The 19878-nt window shown below is 40.6% G+C and overlaps 1 protein-coding gene across 1 annotated transcript in view; it reads right to left on the bottom strand.

Moving 5' to 3' along the window:
• Window positions 1-3375: 3375 nt before the first annotated feature.
• Window positions 3376-19878, bottom strand: part of LOC127657873 (uncharacterized) — a 38894-nt gene continuing 22391 nt past the window's right edge. Inside the window, exons 6-11 of the mRNA XM_052146826.1 lie at window positions 16486-16571; window positions 9645-10379; window positions 9081-9133; window positions 7587-7942; window positions 5697-5775; window positions 3376-3499 (exon numbers count right to left, since the gene is read on the bottom strand). Of these exons, the coding sequence (XP_052002786.1) occupies window positions 3376-3499; window positions 5697-5775; window positions 7587-7942; window positions 9081-9091 (570 nt within the window). The 5' untranslated portion in view covers window positions 9092-9133; window positions 9645-10379; window positions 16486-16571. The remainder of the gene's footprint in view (window positions 3500-5696; window positions 5776-7586; window positions 7943-9080; window positions 9134-9644; window positions 10380-16485; window positions 16572-19878) is intronic.

The raw sequence follows: 19878 nt of genomic DNA, 5'->3' as shown, positions 1-19878 counted from the left end.
CATGGTGTTGTTTCTGGCTTTCATGTTTCCCTTCTTCTAATGTTAAGTTGTGGTAAATGTTTTGTCTCAATGGGGACATGTCTGTTAAGAGGTCATGGCATTAATTAGCCATACATTAATGCAGAAGCCCCAAAATAACATTCCGGTTTGGTTTACCCCTCTTTCTCTAACAATGGAACATACATTCTCTCCTGAAGTATTTTGTGAAATGCCCTTTATACAGCCATAAAAAAAGGTCAGCCATACTGACTAAAGCAATCCTTTTCTCTGTCTCCTGCATAATGGTATGTAATGGTACCAATTGACTTGTGGCACCCACTCAGAAATGAAGTGAACAATAAAAGCAGAGAGTGATGATCTACTTTTACATTAACCCCTGCCTCTTCTATCTCTCTCTGTATCTGTAGAGATCTATCCACCTCAAAATGTATGATCCTCTTACACACTCAGCCCCTTTTCTCTGTCTCTCTCGCTCTATAAATAGTAGTGTTAATTTCAGTCAGTGTGATTGAGGTTCACTGTTTCACAGTATCAGCTCTGAGCAGATTGGAGCTGTGAACTCTTGCAGCTTACATACTGCATGTGTATGTTTGCCTACATGGTGTGAAGCATGTTTATGTGTGTCCCAGTGTTTTGTCTGGCCTGTGACAAGATTCAGGATAGAGAGTGCAATTACACGTTTAAGTAACTTTCATTAAAACAGTCCTTTTAAAATCCATACCAAAGATATATATGCATGTGTTTTAAAACACCAGAGATGGCTTTATTTATTGATTTGATAGTACATTAAACCACATATTTAAGGCAGTGTTACATAATGTAAAACTTTTCTGGACATTTTTAACATGGTGCAGCTTCTTGTGCATGTACTGTAAAATCAAAGGATAATTACTAAAATAATGTGCTATACATTTTAATGGCACATCAAAACTTTGGAACCCTCAAACAGCCTAGGTGAGGGAATATTTCCTGTTACCTCTCTGTGGCTACTTTGTATCTTCCCAAGTTAGATGGTTATTTGAAAGTACAAACTGGGATTTTCTTGAAAATGTAGCCTGAAGCAGGACTTTTTTAAAGAAATGAAAAGTTGGCTATCATCTAAAAAACCAAACCCTCCTGTAATCAGCAGTTCATAAATATAAAAGACAAACCCCAGAGTATACTGATGCCTCGCCATACTTCAAACAAACTTGTGTTGTCAAAAAAAGTCTTTTAATTTGCTTTTTAAACTAATTATACCATGGAAGCATCCGACTTGTTTTTCATTTTATCTTCATATTAAAGTTCTGGACTGTGCTCTCCTTAAACAGCACAAAACCTCCAAATCCTGGTGATTACATCAGATCGATGCCCAGGAAATAAATCTTGTATAATGTATAAAACTGCTATAAGCTGTCTCCTAACCAAAAAGACAGAGTTCACTAACTCTCTATCGAGGTTGTTTCAAAACAACCAAGTGGAGATATATGGCCATGATGTAGAAAATATAATGCAAATAATTAGCACAACAACACTTAAATAGAATTACGTAGGTTTCACAAACACCTCACCAGATGTTGATCCATAATTACAAAAACGTTTTTCGATTCATTTGTGTAAATTATAAGGTAACACTGTAGTCTGTTTATATCAGTTGACGTCAATGCAGTTTACTGTTGCCATGGGACACAGAGTCATATTAAACAAAAAACGCAATTAACAGATGTGAATTATATTTAACACCTCAAAATAACTGCAGTCATCCATGAAGCTAAAATAAAGGCTACACAAAATTCGATAAAGGCAGCGGTGGGCAGATGTAACCTTTAGACCTTTGGATGCATAAGAGAAAGGCTACTGCAAGCATGTCATGGCGGTTACTAAATGAATGACTACACATCACATCTTATTCCAAGATCAGAAGCTAATGGTTGTGTTCTTGGTTGAGAAGCATTTCTGAATCCCTTGTGAATGGCTGTGTTGAGAGCTAATTAATATAATACTGTACGAACTGCACTGGAAGAAAGTAGAACAGCCAGAAAAGCCATTGGAACACAAAATCTCTCATAGCCCACATCACCATCAGAGTGTCCAACCAGATGTATTCATCCATATATCCACATATGCCTATCTACATTTTATGTACATTCAGAGGAGTTTGCCCAAGGCTTCACACCAGTGGCCAAACCAAAGTCCACATCAAGCCCACAGGAAATTATTATCACGCTCGGACCAGTCAGCTCTTCAAAGATTGACCACCGGTATCCTGTAGTGTGGGGTAGAGAGATGAAGGAAGAGACGGCAAATTAAATTAACATCAGCTTCACTCTATTATCTAGTGTGAGATTAATTCTGAAATCTGAAGACGTGTGATTTCATGGATGACGTGTTTTCTCTCACTCTTTTTTTCTCTCTGTCTGTCTCTCCAGTTGAAATATTCACACAGATTGAAGAAAACATCCACAAGGGTGTCTAACTGGCTGTTTAGTATAGCAAGCCATTTCGACTGACCTGAAAACGTACCCTTATCTAGAAACCTTCATTTTCACGAATGAAGACGTACACAATATGCAAATCGTTTCAAACATAAATCAGTTAGTTCTGCTCATAAGTTTACAAACCGCCTGCAGAATCTGCTAGATGTTTATCTTTTTTTTTATTATTAAGAGGGATCATGAAATTTTTTTTTTATTATTATTCTTTAGTACAGCCCATTTAAAATCACTGATATTTGGCATATTCCACAAGACAAAGTAATAACTGAAATTACACAAATTATCCTGTTCAAAAGTTTCCATACCCTACATTTCTAATGTCAACAGTTACCTCCACAACCTTTAATGACTTCTTGCAGCCTTCTGTGATAGCTGTATGAGTCCCTGGTTTGTCCTGAATGGTGAAGTTTTCTACTGTTTCTGACACACACACACACACACACACACACACACACACACAACTCCAGGTACTGAAGTGGCTCAATGATGTTGAGATCCATCTTTGATTCTCAGGACAGTTGAAGAACTCAACCACGACTATCACAAAAACCTATTATTATTCTATAGACTTGAATCAAGATTTTTTTCCCCCAAAATCCCTAAACCAACACCAAAATTATCAATTGTAACTCCTCCTGGAACTTTCAAGCTATATTGACCAAACTTTGCACAGACCTTCATTTTAAGGTACAAGAAAAGAAGAGTCATAGCACATTGCAATGGGCATAATAACCTGTCCCAGGCTCTCTCTCTCTCTCTCTCTCTCTCTCTCTACACACACACACACACACACACACACACACACACACACACACACACACACACACACACACACACACTATAAGTACTTAAACCATTCTTGGCACCCTTCCTCAGTTTCACAGGCTTACACACACATATGCTACCTCTCTCTGTCTGGGAAGGATGAAGTGCTGTGCAGTGTCTGCCTGCTGTCCTCCTGAGCTATAGAACACGGGATGGTGAGTGAGAGAGGGGGGGGACGCTGGGAGAGACTGCGGTCGTAGCTAAATGAGAGAAAGAGAGAGAGAGAGGAAGTGATTAGGTGGACAAACAGCAAATAAAAAAATCAAGAATAGACATTGTCGAGAGTGAGAAAGAAGCATGGAAAGGAAGAGATTATGGCACAGAAAAGATGACAAACGCTTGGAAGTTCATTCACTTGGTGGTTCAATTTCATAGATACCTTCAGCTGAAAGCAGAGGGGGTGAAATAAAGAATGTTTCTCCTTTCTACTTCACTGCCAGACATTTAAAGATACAAAAGAAAAATTCTTCTTAAAAAAAAAAAAAGAAAAATCTAAATTTTCTTAAAAAGAGATCAAATACAATTTTTCTAAGCAATTTTAATGCAAATTTACATTTTAATTGCACACCCTCAGAAAGCAAACAGTGCTCTGATCATATTCACTAATTTATTCATTAATTCTGTCTGTACAACATAGGGAAATTTCACCCAAAAATGTAATCAAAGTGAATGGTGACTGAGGCTGTCAGTACCTAACATTCTGTTTAACATCTACTTTAGGTTTCTACAAAAGAAAGAAAATCTTACAGGTTTGGAACAATACGAGGGTTAGTTCATTTTTTTTAGCTGAACTATCCCTTTAATGTCTATTTTTATATTGCTGAAATTATGTTTTATTTTTAATCTGTTCTATTTTATACTGCATATTGAGATTGCTTTTTTATTGACATATTTTATTAATGGTTGATGTATTGATGTTTTGTCAATTGTGGATAAAAACAAGCATGCCAATAAATATTTAAAGGTGCGCTCAGTAACTTTTTGCTTATCTTGGTCTTACATAATTCAAAATCAACAGTTTTCAGTTAAATATGCCATTGTAGAAATTCAATATTCACAATCAGCCATGATTCATTTAATTCTAGCGTGAAAGTGTCCAATAACAAGACGGTTACTGAGATTAAGTGAGTAGTATTCAGCTGGTCATGTGATTCTAAAATGGCAGCCCCCATGAGGGCACTACTACCCCATGTAGCATAAAACAGCTTTTATAAGGTTACTGATATGACTTGTGTTCTCATCTCATGTGAGTGGTCATGATTTTAAAATTCATTACTTTAGGAGGAAATCTTTTTAATAGGGAAAAATCACAGAGTGCACCTTTAAAAAGGAAGGGAGAGAAAGAGAAAGAGAGAAGCTGAAATATTCATCTAAAACCATATTTGTGCAGCAACCATAAGAAAGACAAAGTGTGGCAGACACAGCGTGAGTTCCCTCAGTGTGAGGATGTGGAGACACACACAGTTCATGTAATATTAATGCCTCACCCTGACACACACATATCTCCACTGACTCAGGAGTGAGTTCACTCCCCCACTGATATTATTGAGTGACGGGGGAGGGTTGGGAGTAGTTAAATGAGCAGGGTGTCATGGCAAGTGTCCGGCATACAGAGATTAATTGCATAGATGCAGCTTGTGTACGCAATAAAATCGGCTTAAGCTCATGCATCGGGAGCGCTGCTCTGATCATGTACGTGAACTGCAGACGCACATTGAAATTAAAACCAGGAAATCACAGTGTAAAAGTTTAATTCCTCTCTATCTGTCTTCCAAACAAGCTCACAAACATTCCCATAATCTCTGATTTGTAGTACCTGCATCATTGCTTTGCCGCAGCAAAACTATGTTATTGGTTGAAGTGCTCGACACATTCCAATGGAACTGAAATCAGTGAGTGGAAAATTCTATCATAAACTTAAAGGTACTAACAAATCAGGCTCATAACCTGTCACCCTGTGTTTATGGTTACTCTCAGGATGATATGGACCATTCTTCAACTCTCTATATCATTTTAATTATCATCTGTTAGATCGAATGCTGCCATCTAAGCAAGTAATAATGCATTGTACCTGATGTCCCCAACCGCTCTAGGTTACGTTTCTAATTAAACTAGCACAATAAAACACTGTATGGTCTCCGCACAATCATTGTCTGCAGAGTTGAAATATCCATAGATGAAAATTTTTAACAGTTCCACAGGGAACTCTTTATCGAGCAGCAGAATCCGCTTTTGAAACTTTGCGGAAATCTGTCAGTGTAATGACACACCAATTGTTCATTCATTCATTCACACAAACACACACACACACACACACACACACACACACACACACACAGTGGTTTCAGAGGACGTATGACAGGACTGTGGATGCAAATAAGTGTTGAAACATCTCACCAGAGTTTCGCAGAGATGATGACCACAGAGAGAATCAGCAGAGACGAAATTGTCACTGTCACATAAAACTGTGGGTCCACTAAAGAAAGAAAAGGCAGCACAGAAAAAGAAGAGTCAAACAAAAAGAAGCATAAAAAGACAGAATATAAAGATTTTTCACCATCATCTCATTGTAAAACTTTCATTCTTGCATGGAACACAAAAGTATCTTGCATGGAACACAAAATATAGCTGCAAGCAGCGATGATGGGCCCAAGCATGTAATTTAATGTCTCGCCTTGGCAGCACTGTTCTATATATCAAAATCTGTTCACAATTTAGCCGACTTCCTGTTGGGTGGACCTAATGACTATAATTATGAAAGTTGTCTGGCTTGATGAGAACTATAGGTGTACCAATTTTGGTGACTGTAGGTGGAAATGGGGGTGCTACAGAGGCCGTCGTACACACCAATTTTAAAGGGGGCACTACAGAGATCCCCTCCTCACACATGCCCATGCATGAACATTTTCCCAGAACTAATGGCCAACGACTCTAATGTGTGTGCATGGCAAATGACTAAAAAACACCCACTATGACATGATCAATAATAGCTGCATCAGCCCCATTACCAAACATACAGCTGAATTTTCATCAAAATCATACAATGCACACAGATGAAAATTATGAAATTATAATTAATAAAGTTGTCTGGCTTGATGAGAACTATATTTGTATCAATTTTGGTGACTGTAGGTGAAAATGGGGTTTTGATAGCAAACCACATTATAGCGACCATGAGGAGGTTACCCAAGTGACTCTACCCTCCATAGAATCCAGGCCAATTTGGTTGCTTAGGAGACCTGACTGGAGTCACTCAGCACACACTGGGATTCGAACTCACAAACTCCAGGGGTGGTAGTCAGTGTCTTTACCCACTGAGCTACCCAGGCCCCAACAGGTGACTTCTTTAATTCTGTTTAAATTTTTCCATTTCGTCTTAATGAGTCATGTTGCATATGTAATATATATGTATGTTTGTGTGTGTGTAGGGTACAATGGGACTAAATGCCCCCCTGGGTAAATGGCATCTTTGAATTTATTTTCTCCCAAAACCATAAATAGCATCAAAATCCACTACTGGACTATCTCTGTGCACATCAAAATTTTCATGTTCCATGAAATCATTGCGTTTAATATCCAAAGGTTGATTTTGAGGTAATTTGATCATGAGACCACTCAGCCATCATACGGCTTAAGTATTTCTGTAACGGCTGATCTCTAGAACAACAGTCTCTAGAATTTACTGAGAATGGTGCCAAAAACAAAGGAATGGCAGTTCTGTGGACGAAATGCCTTGTTGATGAGAGAGGACAATAGAGAATGGCCAGACTGGTTCGAAATGACAAAGTCTATGGTAACTCAGATAACCACTATGCACAATTTTGGTGAGAATAATATAATCTCAGAATGCTATTCTGAGATGTGGGTTGGTGCCGTTTTGGACCTACACAATTTTAGGCAGTTGGTTTTAATGTTGTGGCTGGTCAGTGTATATATTCTGTATATATGTACAAAATAGAGACAAAAAAGAAAATTCAGAGTGTAGAAAGAAGATTGAGTGAAAACAATGAGGAGCAGTTACAGGAGAGTGAAAGAGGGAAAATATGGGGGAGTAAAAGTGTGGGTACAGTGTCATAATCGGGTAAAACCATATTGATTGGATTGATTCTTGCTCATTGGGTGTGAAATCTAATCACTCCTTAAACACAAATTTTCTGCTTTGAAGAAACAGCACAAGCCAAGAGCCCTGTTGGCAATGCAGCTCTCAGAAAAGAAAAGAAAAGAAAAGAAAAGAAAAGAAAAGAAAAGAAAAGAAAAGAAAAAATAAATATTTTCACAGATGCCAACCTTCCTTGTCTTGTTTCTCTGTTTCCATCTTTTTCTCATCCCCTGTTATTGGGTGTTGTGTTTGATTGGCAGACACGCTCCGATGATGCGACCAGTCCTCGGACGTGGTGGTCTTCCTCAAACTATCTGTCTCCAAGCTGGACAGGATGTGATGGGTTTCATCCTCCAGTGGTTGTGTGGGACCCCAGTCCACTGCCCAGAGCTGAGTGGTCGTAGCCTGCACCGTGACTGGCATCTGCATTTCACCCAGCTCCTCCCACTTCTTCTCATCTGTGTCACTAGTGGCGTTGCAAAAAATGACAGTGACCATCAGGAAGCTCCAAAGGGGAATGAATCCAGTGCGGGGAGAGATGGAGCTAGGGGAAAGAAAAGACAAAGCAAAGAAGACAGAAAGGATTGAACAGGAAAAGATAGAGATGTATAGAAAACACATAATGGAGAGAAGAGTGCAAGGAGACGGAAAGCCTTGAAGTCTGCATAGAATCTATATTGACACTTTTTACATTTTTAATGCATGTTCCTGGAATAATTGTGATGGTTTGTCTTCATAATCTGTAATTACAATGTAATTACAGTTTAATATTAATGTAACAACAATATCAAATAAATGTAAATCCTCTGCAGACATTACTTAGGTTAACGTGAACCAATAGCGAAATAGTTATTTAGACATTGTTTTAGCAAAGTCACATTCAGGTCTGGTTTAATTCTGGTATGGGAAGTCTACTTTTCACACCCCAATCAATTCTCAATGGATAAAATCAAGTCCCGTCCTACTTTAATCCAACTGAATATCCTGAAACAAAATTGGTTGCAAACGGCTATAAACTTTGACATCGTAATCCAAATGTAATAACATGCTTTTCCTCCTTAGCTAACCAATAGCTAAACAGTAACATTATTTACTGTAAAGGCATTATTTAGAGAATTCACATTTAGGTCAGTTTCCATTCTGATATGGATTGCTCAATCCAATAAATCCCTGTTGATTAAAACCAAGTCCTGTCCTTTTTCACACTGAAAATCTTGTGTGAAGTAAACAAGTAACATTGACTTTTTAACAAAACTGAAAAAAACTTGCTCTTCCACCGAAATTACTTTCCTTTTCCATTGACCTCACTTAGGCAACTCTGATGCTATTGGTTAATGTTAACAAACAGCCAAATAATTAATTAGGCATTATTTGAGCAAACTCACATTCAGGTCTGTCCCCATTCAAGTATAAAAACTCCCACTTTTCACAATCTAATCAATTCATGGTAGATTCAATTTAAATCCCGCTCTACATTTTTCTCATTGAATTTGATGTTTCACTCAGAAATATGCCATATTACAAAAGTAAAATGAGTTACGAAAAGGGTTTCTTGATGACTTAAGCAGAAGCTGATGCAACCCAATAAGCTGCAAGAAACTAACAGGTCAAATCTGAGAGCACAGTCCAACCAAAACAGTCAGTCAGTGTGTTCGTATGTTCAGCTTTCTTTTTCCCCTTACCATCGCTCCATCGCTTCTGTCTTTTCACTGAGTCCTCACCGCTCCAATCATCTCTTAAATGAGAATGACATAAACAGAGAGGGATGAGAAGAGAGAAAAAGAGGTGCAAAGGGGGAGGGTTCAGTCTTGACACTGACTAAAAGACTATAAACAGATGGCTGTAGTGGAGAAATACCCTGCTGGCTCAAAGAGCACACAAACATAAACACACACATATGCAAAAACACATTCACAACTCAGATACACATTAAACAGTGACGCCAACACACACACACACACACACACACACACACACTCACAAACATCAAAACTGAGCATGCATGCATTCATCAATCATTCAAATGCCAGATCATATATGCTGTTGTGCAAGATTCACAGAAAAACACACTCACATAAATGCATGTAAACACACCTGTGGATACATTTCCTATGTGAACCCATATCTTGACCAAAAATTGACAATAATGAACATCTGTATGAAAATCTACACTCTGACTTCCAGGAAACACACACTTGAAAACATGCAGATCCACACACTCAAGACAGATCAGTTCACGTGCTTACCTCTTACCGCTTAAGAAGGGAGTGGGAGAGAGGGAGAGAGCCTAGAATTGGGGAAAAGCATTGGTTGCCGTAGCGACAGAGAGATGTAGAAATTGTGTGAGTGAGAAATAGAGTGTGGGAGAGAGAGGGAGAGAGAGAGAGAGAGAGAGAGAGAGAGAGAGGTGAGAGGGGATTAGAAGAAAGATTTAAATACTAATTATGCTTCTTAACTGCAAACAGACAGCGAGAAGAAAATAAATGAATTTTGAAGATGAAAATAGCTGGACAGAATGAAAGAAACGGCTTAATAATACTCTGAAGACCAGTTTTAGTAAAGAGAAAGTATTCATTTATTTTAGGGTAGCAGTGATAGGACAAATGAAAGAGGCTTTGGCAGAGAAATCAATATAAATTAATGTAGGATTGGATAGGGAGCCCACAGTGATGAACGCTATAGATATACATAAATGAAAATGGCAACAATGATAAATATTCTCAATGTGGTAGGTTTTACTGGATCAGTGTTTACATAGAAAACAGTCTGTTGTTTCTTTTTCTCCTGCTGTCTCTGCCCTTCTGCCAGTCACTAAATCTGTCTCCAGTCTCCTTTTTATTTCTCACACTCCATCATCATGACCTTCCCTCCTCCTTTTCTTCCTTTCCAGTTATTTCTTTTTAACCCTCCTTCGACCTTCCCCTTACCACCAACCCCCGGCTCAAATGCATCCTGGGGGATGACGTCTTCAGCGTCGTTCACTGGAAAAAGAAACCGATATCTTCATTAACGTTTGAACATTGAGTTGCAGTGAATTGCATGAGCTAGTGTGAAATCAACCTGTGGTTTGTAAATCTGCCCGACATTTCAGAAAAGAAACACAATTTACAAATGCTCTATACCAAACTGCCTATGAGCTGCCTATGGAGGCTGCATTTTACGGCATCTCCTTTATTATGCGTACTTCTAAGCTACCTTGTTTTGACCAAATTCAAAACTAAAATCATGTATCCTTATTAATGTCGACAATAATAAATTGTCGACAAACATTTTCATTCTCGAATAGTCGTTTGATCTAATTTAACGTACCATGAGATCACATTAACCTGTAATGATGACTCGTGAGAGCAGAAGAATTACACAGATCACACTCCAGATGCACTCTAAACTTTCCAAACAGCTTCATCTTATGTAGATCACAAAGTATGAGGGAATTATACAAAAATAACAAATAAGTAAATACAGAAGCACTCTCGTTGTGGAATAAGTGGAGCTGGAGCTCTTTAAAGGAAACACCCTTAAATTACATCTTAAATGCAGTTTTAATGCGTTTTAGCTTCATTAAAGTTCAGATAATAAGGAAAAAGGTCATGTAAGTAACTACAAACTCAGAAACTGGCATTTCTCTGTGTGGTCAGCACCTCTTCTATGAGCTGCTGCAATGTGTCCCGATCTGAGGTGGAGAGAATGAAACTGCATCCGGCTGATGCACACTCAGTCGCGCGGACGCTCATCCCTCGAGCGCACACACTTAATGCAGCTAGATTATAATGTGATGGCTCGCGACTTAATGAATCATAAAATATATCACTGTGCATTTCCTATTGTGAAGAAAAATGTCAATATGCAGCTTTATTAATACTAGAGAGTATGTTTTTGTGTTAACAATGGATTGAAGTGAACAAAAAGGTGAGAGAGGAAGTCTTAACCCCATTATACACGGCAACAAAATACGTTTATGTTTTTTTTTTGGCTTGTTTTCCAATAAAAAATATCTAAAACTCATTTAAAACCATGTACATTTACTTTAGGAACTATACTGCAGAAGAAATTTTTTTTATCTGAGAATGTTGAATATAATATTAAAAATACAAATATTTTAAAAGAGCTAAAAATCCTTTAAAAAAGATACATTCACCTGAGAAGCAGCATATACGATATTTATACGTACTTTTAGAGAATAGATCTTGAATATACGTATATTTTGTATTTACTGGGCTCGCAGAAGTATAACCACTTGAAAAAATACACTTGTATACAAAATACACTTATATTTAAGATACCGTACATCCTCTAAATATCTTTTATGTTGCTTCTCAAGTAAATGTTTCTTGTTTTAAGGATTTTTAGACATTTTTAAATGGAAAACAAGACAAAAACACTTGATAACAATAGGATTTTTTTCAGTGAATTTCTTTACTTATTTTATTTTAAATTTAATAAAAAGTATTTTCCCCCTTTAATTCTGTGATTGTCATTTAGTGGTATTTTTAAAAGATGATTTTGTCCTCTTTATAGTTAGTAAGCACGTTTAATACAACCTTTTAAGTCAGGCCACAAGCTGAATAATTGATTAAGAGCTAATGATTAATCGGTGCAATAAATGCCAAATAGTCGAATAATCGTTCTAATAATAGTTAGATTAATCGATTATCAAAATAACCGTTAGTTGCAGCCCTATTTCAGACTGCAACAAGCTCAGTGAAAAAAATTAATCCAAGAAGGAGGACAAGGTGAACAAAATGTAAATTATAAATACACTGTAAAAAATGGTACAGCAAAAAAACAGTACAGTACATTTACAGTAAATTGTTGTTAAAATCACATTAAAAACATTAATTGAGCGTTCCCAGAATTCCCTGCATGACCCATCACATTTCATTATATTTTATGGAAATAGTTCTGTTTATTCTTATTTTTAATATCACTTATCTACATTGGGGTGTTCTGTGTTATATTTTATGTAGTTTAATTTTTATTGCATTATTTTTATTTCACATGTGTTACCCTGATGGTGTTTAGTGTTTGTGTGACACTGAGCAATGTCTCTATGTGTTTATTGGTCATTGCTCTTGGAAAGGCCACTACTGAGGAACTTCATGCCATCATGTGCCTTTGTTATTAATACGGTGAGTAAAAATACAATATGAAGTGAGGTTAAAGTATTAAGTTTATATAATTTAATAATATAAACAGTAATGCACTGTAAAATATACAGGCATCAAAATTACATCCCGTAAAGCCTGGAGCGACATTACGGTATTTTTATAGGTCATTTCTGGCACCAGAAAAAATGTTTTACCATAAATTTAACAGGATTTTTTTTACAATGTATTCTTTATCATTCAGTGCTCAATAGCAACATGTTAACGTCAAACTCTTTCCAAATCGTTCCAAAAATCTGTCAATTTTAAGATTTAATTTCAGTTAAGTTGAAATGTTGATTCAAAATATACTTACATATAATTTGATACTTAAAATGATTGATAAAAAATAGCTCAGTGTAATTACAAATGTATAAATTTACCCAATATAGTTGTGTAGTATTTCTTAGTAGAGCATTGTGCATTTGCTTAGCAACATGCTAATGTCAAACCAGAGACTATTTAGCAGATATGGCCACTTCTATTAAAATGAATGGGAGAAACTGGAATGCCCAACCAAGGATCTCTAGTGCCCAGTGGTCAACAGATGTAGAAAGGAAGTCTCGCCTTACAGGTAAAAGTGCCATAATTTCAAGAATGCACATGGGCATTAGCTATACAAGCTGGCAAAATTGCGTTTTTTACACGTAATATGAGGTAAAGAAGCGCAATTTATGATACACGAGTTGTCAGATTTTACTGATTTGAAATATGTAGTTTATACGTAAGCTTGGCAAGCAGTTTTGAGATTCCGGTGTTCTCCCATTAAAGTAGATAAGAGCTATCTCTGACTGGAAATAGTCTCCCGAGAATGTTCCAAAGATGGCCGACAGTGGACTGACTAGCTAGAAACACTCTGTGTCAAACTCTGTCCAAATCGTTCCAAAGGTTTCACATCAGCTACTTATGAGATTTCCTTTCAGTTAAGATAAAATGTTGATTTTAAATATACTTATTTCATTCAAAACTGAAAATTAATGATAAAAAGTAACTCAGTCTCATTTTTTCTAATACTGTTGTGTGATGTGTAATTTTTTTTATTAGAGGACTATTGTGAGATAGCTTAGCAACATGCTAATTTCAAACTCTTTCTAAATTGTTCCAAAAGTGTTCCAAATCAGTCACTTGTGAGATTTCATTTAATTTCAGTTGAAATGTTGATTATACTGTAAATATACCTATAATTCATTCAATACTGAAAATCAATGATATAAGATAGCGTAACATGAATACAAATAGATTATTTAACTCAATATTGTTCCGTGGTATGTTAATGTATCTTATTTGTATCCCCAAACTATGAACCATGGGCCGAATACGGCCCTCCTAAGTGCTATCACTGGCAAATGGAATCATGCCTGTCACACGTTTTGACCAGCTTGCATTGGAAGTGCGAGACTGCTTTAATGGTTTTTCATGCCTGTAAGTCTGATTATGGTGTGAGCCAATAGCATTTGAGTGCAGGCTGTTAAGGAGCATAACATTGGTTTCACCCGCTGAAGGAATATGCCCCTTTACTGAAATTCAAGTCGGATGCTTGAGTCTGCACAAGATGAGACGTCTCATTCATGAAGGACCTGAACGTACTGGTACACTTGTTCGCAAATGCAATTAATAAAAATCGTTATCGTTAATGAGGATTATCATTAATGAAGAGATAAACAACTTACAACCCCAATTCCCCAAAAATTGGAACAGTATGAAAAATGCTAATAAAAACAAAAAGGAGTGATTTGTAAATCATATTCACCCTTTGCACCTCTAAATCTGAGGCCATGGTTCTCAGCAGGAAAACGATGGAGTGCGTACTTCAGGTAGGGAAGGAGGTATTGCCCCAAGTGAAGGAGTTCAAGTACCTTGGGGTCTTGTTCACGAGTGAGGGGACAATGGAGCGGGAGGTTGGCCGGAGAATCGGGGCAGCGGGGGCGGTATTGCACTCGCTCTATCGCACCGTTGTCACGAAAAGAGAGCTGAGCCAAAAGGCAAAGAATTGAAAAATTGATCTACCGGTCAATTTTTGTTCCTACCCTCACCTATGGTCATGAAGGCTGGGTCATGACCGAAAGAACTAGGTCACGAGTACAAGCGGCCGAAATGGGCTTCCTCAGAAGGGTGGCGGGCTTCTCCCTTCGAGATAGGGTGAGGAGCTCAGTCATCCGTGAGGAGCTCGGAGTAGAGCCGCTGCTCCTTTGCATCGAAAGGAGTCAGTTGAGGTGGTTTGTGCGTCTGGTAAGGATGCCCCCTGGCCCCCTCCCTAGGGAGGAGGCCTCGGGGAAGATCCAGGATTAGGTGGAGAGATTACATCTCCACACTGGCCTGGGAACGCCTCGGGGTGCCCCAGTCAGAGCTGGTTAATGTGGCTCAGGATAGGGAAGTTTGGTGCCCCCTGCTGGATCAGCTGCCCCCGCGACCCGACTTCGGATAAGCGGTTGAAGATGGATGGATGGATGGATGGATTCACCCTTTGCTACATAAAAGTAATACTACTACACATTATATGATGTTTTTCCTAGTGAGTTTCATTGTTTTTTAATGTACAGTCATTTCAAATCAGATGATTGAAACACACAAAAAAGTTGGGAGAGTCGAGTGTTTACCACAGTGAAACATAACCATTTCTTCTAATAACAAATATTAAGAATTTAGGATCTGAAGACAAAAGTTTGTTAAGTTTAAAAAGTGGAATTTTCCCCCATTCATCCATTATGCAGGTCTTCAACTGCACAATGGTACGGGGTCTTCGTTGCCGTATTGTGTACTTCATAATGCATCACACATTCTCAATTGAAGATGGTCAGGACTGCAGGCAGGCCAATCTAGCACCTGCACACTCTGCTTAATTGGCCAGTATTTTGTTTGTAGTTGTCCTGCGGAAAATTCCGGGACGTCCCTGGAAAAGACAGTGCTAGATGGCAGTATATGCTGCTCCAAAATTTGTACATAATTGTCTGCATTAATGGTGCCCATGCCATGGGCACTGAAACCTGATGCTGATGACAGCTTGGATAGTCCTTTTCCTCCATGGCTGTGTTTTTCAAAAACTATTTAAAATATGGACTCATCAGACCAAAAAACATGGTTCCTGATGCTGATAACAGCTTGGATAGTCCTTTTCCTCGTTGGCTGTGTTTTTCAAAAACTATTCAACATCAGACCAAAAAACAAAGCAACTTACAGAGCCCTTATTACAGGGACAATCCCCCTGGAGCAACCTGGAGTTAAGTGCCTTGCTCAAGGACACAATGGTGGTGGCTGTGGGACTCGAACCAGTGTCCTACTGATTACCAGATTACCAGTTATGTGCTTAGACCACTACACCACCACCACTCCACTGTTTTAAGACTGTGATGTCTGAGGGATCAGAGATCACTCTCATTCAAAAGTGGTTTTCATCTTGAGTTGACCATATTCCTTGAATCTTTAACTATATTGTACACTGTAGAGGGTGAAATGCCCAAATCCTTCCTATTTGTCCAGATGTCAGTGGACAGAGATAGCATGTATACAATGACAAAGTAGGCCTATCTTAAAGTAACTTGCTAAGAAATTTACATACAATAAAGTTACCAATATTAAAATCATGGTTTGTGAATGGATTTTAATTTTAAAATTAATCCATGTAATATAAGCAGAAGAATAATCTCTATGACAAAAATAACTCACTCCGGCCGGCCTTGAAAGCATAGCAGCATGACCTTGCCATGGCAGCAAAAAGTTTGGGGACCCTGGTATTGAGAATCAGCTTAGCAATAGGCTAACTTCAAACTCTTTCAAAAGATTCCAAAAGTGCTCCAAATTGGTCACTTATGAGATTTCTTTTTGGTTAAGATGCTGCCTTAAAAGGCAGCTGCAGTTGTGGGCAGTAGGCAGTAATGCAACTCACTAAGTTTTGGACAAGAACTTCAGTTTAGCACTGTCGCCCATGGCTAGCATTCTCTCTTACCATCACTTTTGTCATCCTCCGAGTCTCTGTCAGATTCTGAAAGAGAATCTTCCAATCTGCTGTCTCGTCTTACTGTGACATCGCCTCTAGAGGAAAAACAACATAAGACTGTCAGTGTAGGGTACTTGAGTCACACTGTTTACAAGGATGATGTTGAACACAACCCGGAGCAGAAAGCAAAACAGCTTTGCTGACAACAGTGCACCATCAATGAGTTTTGAATCACTTGTTTTATCATACAAACTGCTTTTTTGTAAACAGCATGACTATCATTAAAGCTGAAGTTTGGAATTTCCATGATGAAAAACTGAGACAACTATAAGAAAATTGGCTCAACCAATTGCACGTGTTTGGGGTAAAACTATCTGCTTGGCTGACCAATGTAAGTGTGATTAGGAAACCTATTTAAAAACAGTCCTTAATTTTTCAATTTTGTTTGTTGTAGCTAGTGGTACACAAATTGCACCCTTCAGCAATGAGAGTAAAGGTAGTGGAACTAAAAATCTTTTTCATTTCTGGCTGGTTGTTCTGATCAACCTTTGACTTTATTTCTTATACAGAAATGTAGTTACTACACAAAAAGAAAATCTATTTTTATTCACAAAAGAGTTATTAGCTCAGCGCCCAGGCTAGATGGGAGCTACAGTTCTCTTACGAGAGGTTCTCTCGTATTGCGTAAGCTAGCTTACGCTACGGGAAAGATTCATCTTTTCTGAGATATTGAAGCCAAAAAATGGCTAGAGTGCATAGTGCGTAGTTCGTAGGCTGGAACCCTGATTTTCATCTCTTCAGCGAAGCTCTTCGCATCTCTGAACTGGAAGCCGCGTCGCCGTTCGAGGGGCATCTAGCATGCTTGACAGCGCTCGAAGAAGCCGGCCGTCTCCGCCACCTTCAGCCATCCTGCGAGCTACGCCATCGGCGACGTATCCTTTTTTAGAGCAAGCTAGTTCTTAACGAACTTCACAAAAGAGTAACGAGCGTCTTTTTTAAGATGCCTCGCACCACTTGCGCTTCATGCCGCGCCCCTCTCAGCGCCGGAGACCGCCACATCATCTGCGCTCTCTGCCTGGGACTGGGGCATGCAGCGCTCGCCCTCGCTGAAGGCGGATGCGACCTCTGCGAGGAGCTTCCGATGTCGACCCTGCGGGCTCGACTCGAAGCGCTCAGAACTGAAGCCGCCGCGCGCCTTCCGTTCCGCCAGCGCAGGAAAAGCGCCGCTCCCAAAGGCTGCCAGAACCGGTGATAGAAGCGACTGCCTCGCCGGAGCCTCTCCCTCGAGCATCGCTCTCACCCTCCCGGCCCCCCCGGGACGCGCAGTTGCCACCCAGCGGCCGCACTGCTGCCATCTCGGAGGACGAGGCGGAAGATAAGGGCTGTTCCATCATGGCTTCGGACAGCGAGGAGTGGTCAGGCTCCCACGCCTCCTCCTCGGCCCAGGAATCCAGCAGGACCCACGCCGGAGTCGAAGGGGAACTAACACGCCTCCTCACACAGGCCGTCGACCGCCTCGGGCTCGAGTGGTCACCGCCCCCTGAGCAGGCTCCCAACAGACTCGACGGCTGCTTTCTTCAGAGCCGTCACCGCGCAACACCCGCGGCCCGGGCCGCTCACTTCCTGCCGGAACTCCACACTGAGCTTGCAAAGTCGTGGAACGCGCCTTTCTCGGCCAGGATCCGTTCCCACGTCTCCACCCCTCTCGCTTCGGTGGACGGCGCCACCGAGAAGGGCTACTCCTCCATCCCCCCGGTCGAGGATTCGGTAGCAGCACACCTTTGCCCGCCCTCCGCGAGATGGCGGTCTAAGCCAGTGCTCCCGTCTAAGGCCTGCAGAGCGACTTCCGCCTATGTTGGCCGCGCCTATTCCGCCGCCGGCCAAGCCGCATCTGCTGTGCACTCCATGGCCGTCTTACAGATCCTCCAAGCGGACCTTCTTCGGGAGTGGGATGAGAAAGGCAGGCACCCGGAGGCTATTACAGATCTAATCCTCAGATCCTCGATCGCGCTCAGACAGCGCCGCAGACCGCCGCCCCCCCGCGGGCCTCGGTCTAAGGTTGCGCTGAAACCTGAGCAACCGAAGTCCTCCTAGCCTTGTTGAAAAAACGACGGCTCAGTCCCGCCGCGGCCGGACCACCGTCAAAGCTTCGCCCCCTGTCAGTCCCCCTCTCTCAGGCTACTACAGTGGTGGATTCAGCAGCCAACAAGCCGGTGATACTGCCCGCTTGCCTGCACTCAAACACCGTTTTCACGGCGACCCAAAGAAATCTTGTAAAGAGCAAACATGCCTTATGTGTAGAAAATGTGCCCACAATCCAGTGTTCACCTCTACACACAAGCATTACACTTCCCGTGTCCCGATCAGAGCCCACTCACATAAAGCGGACACAACCCGCTCGAGTGTTAGAGTCAATAAACGCGCTCACGAATACGTGCGCGCGCCCATTCTCTGCCCGCTCTGTCACACGGCCAGCAAACACTTCTCTGTATGTAAGTCCCGTGCCCGTGACTATGCTCGCGCATCACTTAACAGATGTGACTCTTTCCCCATTCACCTCAATCGGAAGTCACTCACAGAACAGCCTGTCCCTGCTGTCTGCGAGCAGTCATGCATAAGCACAGTAAGCGGCTCACACATTCTGTTCAGCCGCTGTGTGCGGCAATCAGGGCGATTTGGCCATTCACCCTCTAGTGTTACGCTTCAAAGCGTGGGAAGCTATCCCAGGGATATCCAAATGGGTGTTAAGCAGAATAAAACAGGGCTATTTGCTACAGTTCGATCGCCGCCCTCCCCGCTTCAGAGCTCGGCTCGAAACTATTGTGAACACAGAAGCAGCCCGCATGCTTCGTTCAGAAATAGCAAACCTTCTGTGCAAAAGGGCCATAGAGAAAGTGCCGCCTTCGCTGAGCGAGTCGGGGTTTTACAGCTGTTATTTTCTTGTTCCCAAGAAAGACGGCGGCCTCAGACCAATATTAGATCTCAGGGGTTTGAACAAGGTGCTTGCAAAAAGACCGTTCAAAATGCTTACAATCAGGAAACTCCTCGCGCATGCGCGCCAGGGGACTGGTTTATCTCTCTCGATCTGAAAGATGCCTACTTTCAGATTCAGATAAATCCCGTCACAGACCATTCTTGAGATTCGCCTCGACGGCCAGGTTTATCAATACACCGTCCTTCCGTTCGGCCTGTCTTTAGCACCCGTACTTTCACGAAGTGCATGGATGTGGCGCCGCACTCCCTGCGGAGTCAGGGCTTGCGAATTCTGAACTATTTGGACGACTGGCTGATTATGGCACAGTCACATACGGAGCTTCTGTCTCACAGAACAGTTCTCCTCAGCCATCTGAACAGTTTGGGTCTTGCAGTCAATTGGACCAAGAGCTCACTACAGCCCAGTCA

Source organism: Xyrauchen texanus, chromosome 17 (genome assembly GCF_025860055.1).
Source record: "Xyrauchen texanus isolate HMW12.3.18 chromosome 17, RBS_HiC_50CHRs, whole genome shotgun sequence".
Taxonomy (NCBI): domain Eukaryota; kingdom Metazoa; phylum Chordata; class Actinopteri; order Cypriniformes; family Catostomidae; genus Xyrauchen; species Xyrauchen texanus.
The sequence above is the reverse complement of the archived record's forward strand: the minus strand, read 5'-3'. Positions and strand labels throughout refer to the sequence as shown.